The sequence below is a fragment of the Festucalex cinctus genome, chromosome 2, assembly GCF_051991245.1.
Source record: "Festucalex cinctus isolate MCC-2025b chromosome 2, RoL_Fcin_1.0, whole genome shotgun sequence".
NCBI classification, from domain to species: Eukaryota; Metazoa; Chordata; class Actinopteri; order Syngnathiformes; family Syngnathidae; genus Festucalex; species Festucalex cinctus.
In genome coordinates, this window is record NC_135412.1 from 44,002,408 (window position 1) to 44,016,783 (window position 14,376).

The 14,376-nt window shown below is 39.3% G+C and overlaps 1 protein-coding gene across 5 annotated transcripts in view; it reads right to left on the reverse strand.

Annotated features, from left to right (window-relative positions):
• Nucleotides 1–14,376, reverse strand: part of LOC144014874 (nuclear pore membrane glycoprotein 210-like) — a 189,242-nt gene that overhangs the window by 141,176 nt on the left and 33,690 nt on the right. For all 5 annotated transcript variants that reach the window (XR_013282608.1, XM_077515191.1, XM_077515189.1 and 2 more), the window contains 8 exons: nt 8,422–8,490; nt 8,228–8,334; nt 7,346–7,489; nt 7,063–7,200; nt 6,778–6,933; nt 3,537–3,726; nt 2,818–2,975; nt 1,740–1,958 (listed from right to left, as the gene is read on the reverse strand). Coding sequence is in view for 4 of the 5 variants with exons in the window: in XM_077515191.1 (XP_077371317.1) it covers nt 1,740–1,958; nt 2,818–2,975; nt 3,537–3,726; nt 6,778–6,933; nt 7,063–7,200; nt 7,346–7,489; nt 8,228–8,334; nt 8,422–8,490 (1,181 nt within the window). In the remaining variant the exon portion in view is untranslated. The remainder of the gene's footprint in view (nt 1–1,739; nt 1,959–2,817; nt 2,976–3,536; nt 3,727–6,777; nt 6,934–7,062; nt 7,201–7,345; nt 7,490–8,227; nt 8,335–8,421; nt 8,491–14,376) is intronic.

Consider the following 14,376-nt stretch of genomic DNA (forward strand, 5'->3'; position numbering starts at 1 on the left):
ATCCCCGCTGTAGCGCTGCGGCTGCATGGAGCGCGCACGCATCCATGCAACCCATCGTGAATAGAGGACCAAAAATATATATATATTGTGACTGTTGTTCTAATAATTTCAGAGATTTGGGCATATGAGTGGGGATGGGCACCTAATATTTCGTGAGGATCAATCACATTTTCATAGAAGTCGGGCCAGGCCTAGCCGCCTTGTAACCCACTTTCACTTGAAAGTTTTTTTTTTTTTTTTTTTCCCTTGGAGTGAGTGGCGTACTATCCACTGCACCGTACTAAAACAAGTCAAATATGAATAAATTAAGCAGTATAAAAATTACTCAAACAATATAATATTTCAGTGTTTGATAAAATAATAAATCAAGATGTCATCTCGCAAATTAATGAACAAAATCGGCTATACCCCGCGCATGTTGGCCTAAATAAATTAAAATACAGTGTTAGCTACTAAATCATATTTTAAACACTATTGAGGAGCAGGGACGCAAGCAATGCGCTCACATCACACTTGTCCCATGCGTGCTCCATTCATGTATAAACACACCCATTCCATGCCTCTTTTTTGTTTTTTGTTTTTTTTGTTCCACCTCCTTGACAAACAGTGCCGACGCGTCTCTCTTGGCAAGACAACATGCGATGCTCGGCTGGTGTCTTGTCGCGTTCAGACTTGTAGTGTGACTACACGCCCCATCCACGACACGGAGCAAATTTATCGGGTAATGTGACAGGGCAACTGTCGACAAAAAGAAGACAAAAAGAATCGCGTAGTCTGAGCTCAGCATGTCTCACCGCAGTTTCTTGGTGGGGGTTTTCAAGGATGCGTATGATATGTTATTTTATTTTTAACTTTTAAATTGTCAGAGAAATCTCTACTATGGCCAGTGCAGTCAAAGCATTACTACTGTAGCTTTTGTGAAATGATCAAGCCAAGCAGTGAACTAACTATTTAATGCCAGTTACTGTCGGCTGTAACCAAGCCACACAACACGCGAATGTAAGCTTGCTTATTTATTTATTTATTTATTTATTTATTTACAGGACCACGGGAAACAACATAACCACCCACGCACCCCTAGGGTTGCTGCAATATCAGTTTTGTCTATTTTCTTGATTTCAATTTTTTTTTAATTAAGGTTGACAAAAATGTCAATGCATATAATTTTACCAAACGTTCACCTACCTCATCCTCATGCACTATTACACTTAGGGTTGAATAAATGCATTCCTATTGCTTAATGCATACATACATGATTGTTTTTGTTTTTCCAGATAAACCAGTTGGAGTTCTGTATTAATTTAAAAATTAACTTTAGATTTTGTGTAATTATCTGTTAGCCTTTTTATATAGAAAATACACATTTGAAAGAGACACATTTGTTTGCTGTCATAATCAGAGTTACTAAAACATCAATTTTTCCATTTCTGGATGCACAAATTGCAGATTATATGAGGGCTATATTAAATATAAAAAAAAACAAATTTATCGGTTATCGATATTGGTATCGACCATACAAAGCAGGAAATTATCGGTTATCGGTATCGGTAGAAATTGTTCATATTGTGCATCACTAAATAGCATTGTATAATCTAACTTTCTGCCGAATGAGAATGTGTCGAATCGAATGTTGTGGCCAAAGTCATATAAATAAAGCTATAAATTTTAAAGCTAGAATGTTTAGCACGTACTTGTGTATATGTCAGTAAAACATTATTTAATAAGCACAGCGAAATTACCTGCTCTCCCAACGCCTTGCAGGTTGCTGTGACGAAGTACTGGTCAAAATTACGGGACAGTGAGCTAGTCAGAGTAAGGCCCACACGTTTTTCATCCTCGGTTTTGACGTCACGGAAGAATGTCAAGGGCTCCAGAATCCAAGGCCGAGGCCCACCGTCAAAGAGCATTTTTTTAGAGGCACCCAGTGTCACGACTGCCACAGACACAGGGTCAATAGCCTGTCAAATGACATAATTAAGACAATTACTGTAACTAACAGACATAATTTTTCTTTAATTTGTTTTTATGACGAGTTATTTAAACAAACTATCAATTAACAATTGAAATACTAATTCCAAGTTAAACACAACTAGGTAATTGTCCTGAAATACACAGTATCGCAGAACAAAGACAGAAAGCAAAGTGGGTCAATCTCAGCAGAACTAAGCAGAGAAACATCACTGAACGTCTGCAACACTTTAGAGAACAATGTCTCAAAACAAGTGTAAAGTCAAAATGCAAGTTGCAAACTGGATATAACATTCAGCAAGAGCAAATCTGTGAGTACTTCACGATTATTGAACTGTTCCACATTTTTGTCACCTCATCAAAATATGTCATACTGTTGAATTTTGTATTCTATTACAACTGTTAAGCCTGATTTATGCCTCTACGTTTGCTCCCGCGTTAATGACCGGCGTAGATCACATGATCTACTCGAGCCATAAATTTTAAGTGCCGCGAAGCTAGTGGCTGGCTGCGGTGCACACGTCGCCAATCCTTGGACGCCGTAGATGGCGGGGCGTAGCTCGCTCGTGATTAGGGCTGTCACTAACGACTTATTTTCAAATCGACTTTACTTCTTATATTTTTAGAGGACAAAAAGGATAATTGGCCTTTGAGGCAAGAGTAAGAGAGAATCACAACAATGGCTTGAAGGAACATTTGTGATCCATCTAGACCTAGACAGATGCCCTGGACCATTCAAGCGGAAAGACTCAAAGTAGCTTATTAGATGAACCAAAACTGCCCACAAGAAAATTAGTAGTTTTGAGAATCATTAAGATGCAATATCTTTTTTTTTTTTTTTTAACTCACAGTGAGGGGAAGATAAGCCACAATAGTGATCTCTGCACTGAGGTGAACATTGAGGTGAACATTGACGTGGCTGTAGCTGACCGAGAGCATGGTGTGGCCCGGGGCCAAGGCTTTGGCTCCCACACCACTGCAATAGCCCAGGCCTGGAAACAGTCGATCTGCAAAACAGAAATATGTGGGGGGACTGTAAATACAAATACCCACAACTATTCACGAAGACACATTCATTTACCTCTGTCAGGTTAATACATGCTTTCCAAAAACATTATTTGCGTTACGCAAACTCTGTGTGGCTATTTGCGCTGGCGTGAGTGAATATATCAATGAGTCTCATTTGCATTGGGGTGGGCATATTTTGCATCAAATGTATGCAAATTACCGAATTTACATACGCGCAAATAACACTAGCGCACCGTGACGCAATCCGTTCGGGCGCGCACTTAGTGACGGATTTCCCCATCTGCGCGTGTTTATTGAATTAGGCGCTCCCAGATTGCTCCATTTTTGCCGGTTAGCGCGGTACAAAGGCGACGCAAACCTTTAGTGAATAGGCCCCTGTGTGTTTCAACTGGAATATTTGTAGCCAATTCTAGCTCGCACTGACAGAATGTACTAAATAGGATGATCAATGAATTAGGGAACTGGTAAAAAGAGGATGAATGTATCTTTTATATGAGCGTAAGCAACTGCAGCACATCACAATGCATTTTCTGACTCACCTTCAAGGAGTTCAAAGACGCCTTGGTTTTTATTATTGACCTTCAGGTCAAAGTGAGAGCAGTCACTCAACATCATCTCATTTTCCTCCAATAGGCCATATATTCTGAGGGGTAGCTCTAGAATCATGCCCACTCGGGCCTCCACTTTACAGGGAGCAAAGTCCATTGCCACAGGTTCAATGACATATACCTATCGGAATACACATTTATTTAAAATTATCAGGCTCCAACATCATTAAGTAATTGTAATAACTTTTGACAGCCAAGAAGAATCCATTGGCAAGATCTTAAACAACTTAGAAAATGTCATTGTATTCATTTGAAGACAGACTGTATCTCAGAGTAATAGTGTCCCAAATCAAGTGACTTAAACATTTGCAAACTGTAGGTAACATCAGAATCTGTCACGTCAAACTCAGTGTCACCCAGACTATACATTTGAATGAATTTAATACAATGATGCCTGTATTAATGTCATATTATCAAATTCTACTGAGCGGCAAAACAAGCATACATATCAAGTGGATAATAGGTAATGTGCTGACCGATTTAATAAAGACAACTGATGTTAGAAAAACTAGAAAATGTTAATTATAAAGGGTGACTTTAGACGTAAGCAGGGGCTGGTGTTCTGATTATCCCTGCATCAGTGTTGCCGGTAACGCGTTACTTAGTAACGCGTTACTCAAAAAAGTTGCTTTCTAAAGTAACTAATAGTCTAACGCGTTACTTTATTCTACAAAGTAGTCTGATTAAAGTTACTGTCCAGAGAATCAATGCGTTACTCCACATTTTCATGAAGAAGGCAAACTATCTCACTGTTGTAACAGTTACAAACAACTACTGCTAACTACGAAGATGAGGCAGAAGTCATTGATCACCACACTGAATTCAGCCATGGTCTGGTCATGAATGGTTTGCACATTCAAAACAAAAGTGATGATACTTTTACTACTAGTTTTATTAACCAACAGGCACACAACACAACAAAAAAAGTGTGCATTATGGACCATAAAAGTGGTAAAAAAAATAATTTATTTCCATCCTCAACTGGTCCGTGAAGCATTATGGGATGAGGTCGTCTCCGCCCTCTCGCCAGGGGGAGTGACGTCAGACAAGTTACGTTTTCAGTAGGGGTGGAACAAAAAAACGATTCGACCGAACCATCGTTCGTCAAGGGGAGCTAAACGACCGTATCGGTTGCGAGTGAGGCTTTATGGTTTTCATAACAATAGCAAGAGTTCTGCGCCGTGCTCTACTTGTTTTGTTTACATTTCAGTAGCATCACCATTCAAGCTACTTCCGTGTTTCCGTGCTCGCGACACGGCGCGCGCGCGCGCGCAACGAGTGACAACATACAAATGGAGACAGTTAGCAGAAGCCGGTGCCGTACATCTCGGTATTTCCCATGGCTATCGAGTCCTCTCGGTGCACTTGTATGTCCCGGGCCGGCGTTGGTACTGCGCGCGAGCCAAAAAGAATAACTCCCGTGACGATCCAATGCATGGATTCAAACGACACAGGTATGTCCCACAGCCAACACACCAGCTAAGCTAAAAGCACACTGCAAGTATCTCATTTCTCAGTTTGTGGCTCCCTGTCAATGTCTACAACTAGCATGAGCAGCAGATAGGAGAACTGAGACGTGCCCGCGATTACGACAGCCCAAAAAACAAAATATAAACAGTAGTGATTCTGTGGTCATCATCGTGTCTCAGATTAAAAAAACAAAAAAATATGTCATACATTAACCAAAAATGAAAGTGATGACAAAAGAAAAAACAATTGTTAAATACAAAAATTGTTGATTAAAAAGGGAAATGAACTTTTGGAAATATTTTTGCATATATTAAGTGGTTAAAATGTGTTTGATAGATTTATTGTTCCATAAGGTGGCTTCATATTTCTTTTGGCTGGACGGTAGGTGTATTTCATGTCTTAAATTTATGTTTCTGAAATACTTCACAATGTGCAAATATTCTGTTTAATTGTGTTGGTGTCTGTCTAAAGGTTAAATATTTATATTTAACATTAAATTATCAACCTTTTGTTTTCCTGATCCTTATTTTGAAGAGAAAAAACAAACAAACCAAAAAACAATTATAACTGTCAATAACTACTAATAAATATTTAAACTGATACATGTGTACACACTGGAATAGCGGAACAAACAAACAATAGAGGAATTTAGGGGATTTTCATTTTCAACCTGGATAGATTTTTATTTTTTGTTTTATAAAAAGTATTTACGTTACAAGAAGTCAAGAGAGACTGCCTATTTTGTTTTTCATTAAAAAAAAACACCTTTATTTTCATGTTAAAAATGCACTTTCAATAAAGTATTTGGAACTCCGTTTCTACTGCATTATTTTTATGTTGAGATGGTGTTATCGGCAGCTGCTGAAAGTAACTAAAAAAGTAACTTTTAATCTAACTTAGTTACTTTTAAAATCAAGTAATCAGTAACGCAATTTAGTTACTTTTAAAACCAAGTAATCAGTAAAGTAACTAAGTTACTTTTTCAAGGTAACTGTGGCAACACTGCCCTGCATTGTGTGTTTTAACAATAAAATCAGTTGAATATCCAGGGTGGTCAATAATAGCATATAATTTCTAATATTTTTAAGTAATCGTTAATGTATTTAATTAACTCATTCACTCACAGCTATTTTCACAGAAGCAATCCCGTTCGCTCCCGGCTATTTTACTGAATTTTGACTGATTTTGCAAGGCCCACGGAATATTGTGTTCAATTGCTATAAAAGCATGGAACCTATCAAAAGAAAGATTAAAGTCTCTTCTTTCATCATGAAAAAAGTATGTTTCTATCTGTTTCCTTTTGCAGCAATTAGCATTAGAAGAGAGCTAAGTTTCAGCAGTTTTTACAAATCTATTTAAAATTGTAAGTAATTTTGCTTTTTTTCCTACATGGCCCTGGTTGATCTCCTTTGCTCTGCTGCCACCTGCTGGCCGTTTGTGTAATAACTACTATTTCTGCAACCGTTCCTTGCTGTTGAGAGGCTGCATCAAAGCCTTCTGTATACTCAAGCATAAAAAAAACAAAACAAAAAAAAACATATAAATACTTCTTTGGGATACTTAAAACATTTTTTTTTTAAAACATACACACATATTTACACAGTTATTGGGAGCAAATCAGTTAATGTAGCATTGAGGAGAAGAGGTTCAGATAACGGATGGATGGATGGATGGGTGGAATGATGCTGCAGAGTCACCTTACCTCCATATTTTCAAAGTGGAGTGGATTGCGCATATCACGTACATGAATTCTGCTGACACCTATGTCACCTCCTGTCTTCATTACGCCTTTGTCAGTCACTGTGACCACACTTGTGTTGGAGGAAGACCAGCTGAAATTTCCACTGCCACCTATTGTCTATCCAAAGCATTGACCAAAAACTGTCAGATACACTTCTCAACGACATCGACATGGATTAGTAATAGAACAGCACTTTTGTTATCAACATGGTCATCATCTTTCTCATCGGCTACTAATGGATTCTACCTCAATTGTGTACTGACAAGCGCCGACCTGAGGGTGCCATGGGAATATGAAACTACTGGGAATAAGAAATATAGGGTAATAGATTGTCACTTCCTGTTCATTGTGGATTGGGGTGGCGAGTGGGTGGACCACACCCTTCTAAAAGCAGAACAGAGGACACAGAAAATTATCAGGCTTGCACCTGAGTTTTTATGGATGAACAAACAATTAGCCCATCTTTATTTATTATTATAATGATATGTTTAGTTTGTTAAAAATGTGAACAAGTATATACAAAACTTACATCATCCTCAAAAGCTACTAAAGTAGCTTCAATGACAGTACGGCCACCTATTAAAGGTTGGACTCTTGGATGATGAGATCCATTCAGGGAGGAGTGATAATTGTCAAAGTAATCCAGATGAAAAACAGTGTCAATACGAATATTCTGCCAAAAAAAAAAAAAAGAGGGAGAAGAACACTATCAATAACATGGCTACAGTAAAACTGAACTGTATCAAATCTTGCTTGTGAATCACAAATTAGTTTTCGATTGAATTTCTGCTCCCTTCGCAACAGAGAGAACACAAACGGAGAGAAAAACTTGTGCGCTTTGATGTGGGCGGACCAACTAAAACCCGTAAATAACGTACACAGTAAATTCTGTAAATTTGACTCTATTCCAAGTGGGACCAAATAGACTCAGTTTTAGAGTAGTATTTACACTTGGAAGAGAGTAAAATAAAGAATTGAAAAAATAAAATAAAAATAAAAGTGACTCAAGGTATGAACAAACTAACGACCTTCAGCTTGGGAGACGAGCTCTTGGAGAAAGAAACATCGTCACAAGAAACAACCAAACACCCTCTTCATGATGTTTCCACTAGGCAGTGGGCGCGCCGAGGACGGGGCTGGACGCTAACTTCACTGTTAAAGCGACTCAAACTTGAAACATGCTCTCACGTTGTATTTCTCAAGTTTCCCACAGTTGGAATGGAGCAGGAAAGTTCCAACCATTGGCGAGACCTGTTGCACGTACTTGATCACTGGGATTCATTTTAATCTACGGATGTTAAATACTGTCACATGTGTAAAGAATATATTTTCCATGCCTACGTAAATATTTAATAATTTCCAGAAATCCACATCTTGTTTGATGAAAATCATTCTAATAAGCTTTACTTACATCAGAAAGGTAGATTTTGTTGCTAAATGTATCAAATACTTCAATAATGACATTATACTCTCGACCCGTCTCCAGAATCCAACTGTCTCCAGGATGAATTTTAAAACCTAAATCAAAAACACAGGTTTTAGCAAACTTGTCCCTTCATTTAAAAAAAATAATAAAATAAAGTAAACTGAAGTGGCTGAACTAACCTAGATAGGCAGGTTCCACCACAAACAAAGTGCTGTTGAGAAGCCGAAAGGTGTCTTTCATTCTAAAATCTAAATATTGTATGTAAGGAAAATTAAACCAGGCACTTTACAGCAGGTGTGTGCAGACTGTTGTAGTAGGATGAGGCTGCTCACAGTTAAAAGGGGGCACATGGAACAAGAGCTTGAAACACCTGACAGAAACATACTTTATTAATACGCAACTCACTGCACTATATTCATTGTATACAGACCCTTTAAAAAAAAAATAAAGGGAAAGTGTTTTCGTTTTCATTATTCCATTCAAAAATATAAAATTCCACAACTAATAGATTCACAGCCCATATTTAAATGAATGATTAGCGATTAATGACTGCCCTTGACTTGGAAACCCTGCACTGGGGGAATTACAGTCATAACAAAGCAAACACGTCTATGTCAAAATTTAACAGCAATAAATTGAATAAAATGCATGTATTTGTGGAGACTGGGGTCAAGTTGTATTTTACAATTTTTAAAATGTGCAGAATTTCACAAGTTACTTCATGTTTAAGATTAGATAACTCTTAATATGAAAAGAAAAATGCACTGAGCTGTCACCAACATCTTACAAATGCAATTATGGTATTTAGTTGCAAAAAAAATGACCTGAACACAAATCAATATCACACTTGCTTTTTTACAATACAATATATATATATTTTTTATTTCAGCTCAATTTTATGAATTATTATGAAAATACTGTATCAATGACTGAAAGATGCAGCCATATTTCTAGTTAACATTCCCCCCCCCCCCCCCCCCACTTTTATTTTGAGTATGAGTATGAAAAATTAGGTTTTTTTTGTACATTTCAAACAGATATAAAATTTGCAACTAATCTTAAATTAACTATTGAAGTTGTGCAATTAATTACAAAATTTAATCGCATGACACCCCTAATTTTTACATAATTTGGGACTGAGCTCGTAAAACCCACAAAAAGAGGAATCAAAATGAAAATATTGTGAAGAAATCGCTATGTATTTCTGCGTTCTTGAAGGGGGGAAAAGTTAGGATGACGTCAAATCAATAAAAAATAATGGTATTTTCAAAACAATATATTAATCCTCAATACTTGGTTGGGTCGATGCGCCGTGGCATTGATGCAATCAGCCTGGGAGTTACGAAAGCACTGATTTCCTTGACACTTGCCGTCAGCTCTTCTTCATTTTTGGGTCTGGGGGCTCTCATTTTTTTCTTGATAATACGGTATAGATTGTCATTGTCTTTATGTCGTGCGAGTTGGCTGGCCAATCAGTCAAGCACTCTGTAGGAATGGGCATCAGACCAGGTTTTGACATGTCTGGCAGTATGGGCCAGGTCCTGCTGGAAGATGAAATCTGCATCGCAATACAGATCTTCAGCAGAAGGAAAGAAAGTCTTCTAAAAGATTCTGGTAGACTGTTACGATGACCTTGCATTTCAAAAAGCAGAGTTTAACCTGCACGAAACCTGCACTGAAAAGTGCAACCCAAATTGTTACTGATTTCTGATATTTCACACTGGACCTTAAGCAACTTGTACTTGCAAAATGAAAATAGAGCTGATGAATTCCACATCCAACATCCTCACGGTCCATTGCTTCAGTAGTACAACAGCATTTTGACAATTACAGACTGTTAAACTTTTATGTCTGACTTAATTCTCTTCGTTGCGCATCTTGTGGGATGTGCAGAAAAATCTGAGAAAGAAAATTGGGGACTAAACTCAATTGCTACTAGCCAAAGATGCAACTGAGCTCCTTTTGTTGGAACTTAAGCCTGGTTCACACGGCAGGAGAATTGGCCCGATTTTAGCCCCGCGATAATCTTCACAGATAATCCTGCCGTGTGTGTTGTCACCACACACGGCGCCTCCCGATATCGGCGCTCGGAAGTACCCCCGACTTGAAACCGGGCACATCCAACATGTTTGGATTTTTTGGCCCGACTTCGCTGCGCGCAGCAGATTGACAGTGACGTGCAGCCAATCAGAAAGCGAGCCAGCGAGGAAGCCGGTGGGGAATCCAAAATCAAAACAGTCATGAAGCAGCAGAAAGTCCGTGCTCGCGCTATTAAACTCTTTTTATTTTTTTTAATTATGTGTATTTTTATTTATTTATTTATTTATTTTTAATACACGCACACACATTCTCCATAAAATAAACGTGGTCTCCGGGTGGGACGCCAACCCGCGCCGCCAGCACCGAGCCGAGAGCAAGCGATGTCTTGCCAGTGCCCATTTACGCTCCTCTAAACAACACCTTTTCTTTTTATGCCGCTTTTTCGGCTGACAACCAGGATCGACTCATGTTGACGACTCGGAAGCCACGTTTAATCTCGAGAGGTTTTGCGAGACTTCCCGTCACATTCTTGAATGAACTCGGCTCGTGTGAAGTGTTGATTGTGCAGTGTGGCCGCACACCACACATGGTAGGTTCAAAACTGGAACTCCCGTGATTTTTTTCTCTTCACGTGTGGTGTCTGTCAAAGATTGGAAATCGGCCGACAATATTAAAATCTTGCCGTGTGAACCAGGCTTCAGGCAGTCTCAGCTACTTCCTCTCATTATAGCTCCACCCCTTTCTCAGGTATGACTTGTGTATATACTAGGGATGTAACGATATCCAAACATCACGATACAATATTAGCACGATATTAAGTTCACAAAACGCTAATTATCACAATATTGTGGGTAGGTTGGTGATACAAAAAAGGTCACAATATTGTAAAAAAAAAAAAAAAAAAGAGCTCATGCTAAAAAAAAACACACACAATATTGTGCTTTTGGACATAACAGCAATGAAAAATATAAAAATGTAAATATTATATATAAAAAAATACAAATTTAAGATATATAAAAATCTGTGATTGGCTGGCAACCAGTCCAGGGTGTCCCCCGCCTACTGCCCAGAGCCAGCTGGGATAGGCTCCGGCACCGGAATAAGCGGTCAAGAAAATGGATGGATGGATATATCAAAATAATGATAAAGTTACTTGCTAATGCACGCACACAATAAGTTCCTCCACATATTGACTCGCTTCACAAGCATATTACAACGATCATCTGACAATTAGCGTAGATTTTAAACATAGAAGGGCCAAAACATCCCCAATGAAAATTAAATTGCACTAAAAAAGTAGCCACCCTGCACTTCCGGTCGGAACACCGTCGCGATGGCTGCGTGTTGAGAGAGCTCCCGACAGAACCAGTTAAGTTTAAAAATTCCCCGGTTCAAACGAAGAAAACCAAGTCGACAATAATTTGAGAACGCAGGGGTGAGAGAACTACCAATAATTTGAACTGAAAGAGTAGAAAAGAGAGCGGTGGGAGGAAATACACCGGGCGGGAGCGCTAACGACACTAACGGAGCAAGCTAACGGGCAACGACGGTGACAAGGCAAACTATCGACGGGAAAATGACGGATGTGGAGATAATCTTGCGCGAAATAAGGGATTTTCGCCGAGAGAACAAGGAACAATTTGATATCCTCAAGGAAGATATTTTGAAGGCAAACAAGAGATTGGACGAGGCTGAAGAGCGAATCGGAAAAGTGGAGGAGAGGGCCCAAAACACAGAAGTAGTGGTAGCAGAAATGCTAAAGCTACACGCAAACATGGAAGATAAACTGCTGGATTTGGAGGGTCGCTCCCGGCGTGAGAATCTGAGGATTTATGGAGTTCCGGAAGGTGCCGAGGCAGACTCACCGACCATGGTTATGTTTGTGGAAAAGCTACTACGGGAAGGACTTGACGTGCCGGAGAGTGACCTGGATTTGAAGATTGAAAGGGCGCACAGGTCAGCTGGGCCGCAACCACCGGAAGAAGCGCCACCGCGTTCCATTATTGTTAAGTTTCTGAGCTTCGTGACTAAAGAGACGCTGCTTCGAAAGGCCTGGCAGGGGAGAGGATTTACATGGCAGGAGAAGCACATTAACCTCGATAATGACTATCCACCGTTGGTCCTAAAAAAACGACGTCAGTTTGCTGAGGTTCGAAAGGCTCTGAAGGAAGATCACATCCCATTTCAGACCCTCTTCCCTGCTAGACTGAGAGTCAGATACAAGGATGGGACCAAAACATATGACACCGTTGAAGAGGCAACCGAAGACATGTCAGGAAGAGGATACAACGTGACGGTCATCAGACCCCCTGAGACACTGATGGAGCGGATACAGCGACTAACTTGGAGACAAGCAGGCAGACGGACGACGAAAGACACCCTCAAAACAAGAAATGGAACTGGCTACAAGGAGAAGCTCAGAGCCTTCAGGAGACCAACACCCGCACCGGCTGAAGGCTGACCCCCCCCACCCACCCCCACCCCCCCCCCCCACCACCACCACTTCAGGAGACCAACACCTGCACCGGCTGAGATGTGACACCCCCCGCCCACCACCACCACCAAGGACAACTAATTCAACAGACTGCCGACTGGTAACGTTGATAAAATTTAATGGTAGAGAGACACTAGAATTTAAATAGGTTCATGTTGGGTTTTCTTTTCTTTGCCTGAACACGCAATCAATGCTGAAAGGGGCCTCTCCCTCCATACGTTGGGGGGAGATCGCTCCTTTGGAGCCCATCACGGAGGCTCACCAGGGTCTAGTTCAGAGACCCCTACATTGGAAGTTAAAAAGTTTGTTTTGGTTTAAACATGTTTTTGTTTTCCTATTTGTTTTTTCTTTTACACCTCCACGGGTTCTGGAGGGAGTTTGGGAGCACAATAGTTTGATGAGAATGTATAAGGGAGCATTCAAAGATGGAGCATAGACCAATAAAAATAGCGTCATTCAATATTAATGGTGTACTCAACCCAATAAAGAGGACAAAAATCCTATCGAAACTAAAAAAAGATAATGTCCAAATAGCTTTCCTGCAGGAAACACACCTTAGTGATTCTGAGCATGCTAAGCTGAACAAATTGGGATTTAAGCACATTTACTTCTCCTCATGAGTCTGGCAGAAGGAGAGGGGTTGCGATCCTGATATCCAGCGCAGTAAACTACGAACATGTAACAGAATAAAAAGATAAAGAAGGTAGGTTTGTTCACATAACCGGTAAAATAGAAGGCAACTTGATCAGCCTTTTTAATGTGTATGTACCACCTGGAAGCGACTGGATCTTTTATAAACAAATATTTGATATAATGATAACTAACAGTAAGGGGACATTGATTTGTGGGGGGGACTTCAATATTAAACTGAACCCAAAATTGGATTCATCAAATGGGAGATCTGAAGCAAGGAATATTGCAAAGAAGATTAATACACTTATGAATGAAATCGGAATTGTTGATGTATGGAGAGATAAGAACCCGATTAACCGAGAATATACACATTACTCACCTGCACATCATGTCTACTCTCGAATTGATTACTTTTTCATGTTTAAAAAGGATCTGTTATAGGGTGGTAGGCTACGAAATTGGTCCATCTACCCTATCAGATCATGGCCATATTTACCTGTCTGTCCGCCTTGGCAATAAAAATAGATCTACATTATGGAGGTTAAATACGAATATATTGAATAACGAGAAAATTAAGAACATTTTAAAAGAAGAAATTAGTGAATATTTGAAATATAATGATAATGATGAGGTGACACCGCCAATACTATGGGATGCACTAAAAGCAGTGATAAGGGGTAGAATTATAGCCATTTCATCCCGTGAAAAAAAAATGAGACAGGAAAGACTGACAATTATAGAGAGTAGATTGAAAATACTCCAAAAAGAACATTCAAAGGGTTCAAAGGACGAAATTAAATTGGAAATAATAAATTTGAAGAAAGAACTAGACGATTTGAACACACAAGAAGTACAAAAAAAACTTCTTTTTACAAAACAGCAATATTATGAGGCAGGAGGGAAATCATTGAGACTTTTGTCATATAGATTAAGGAAACAACAAGCAGAAAGGACTATATACAAAATA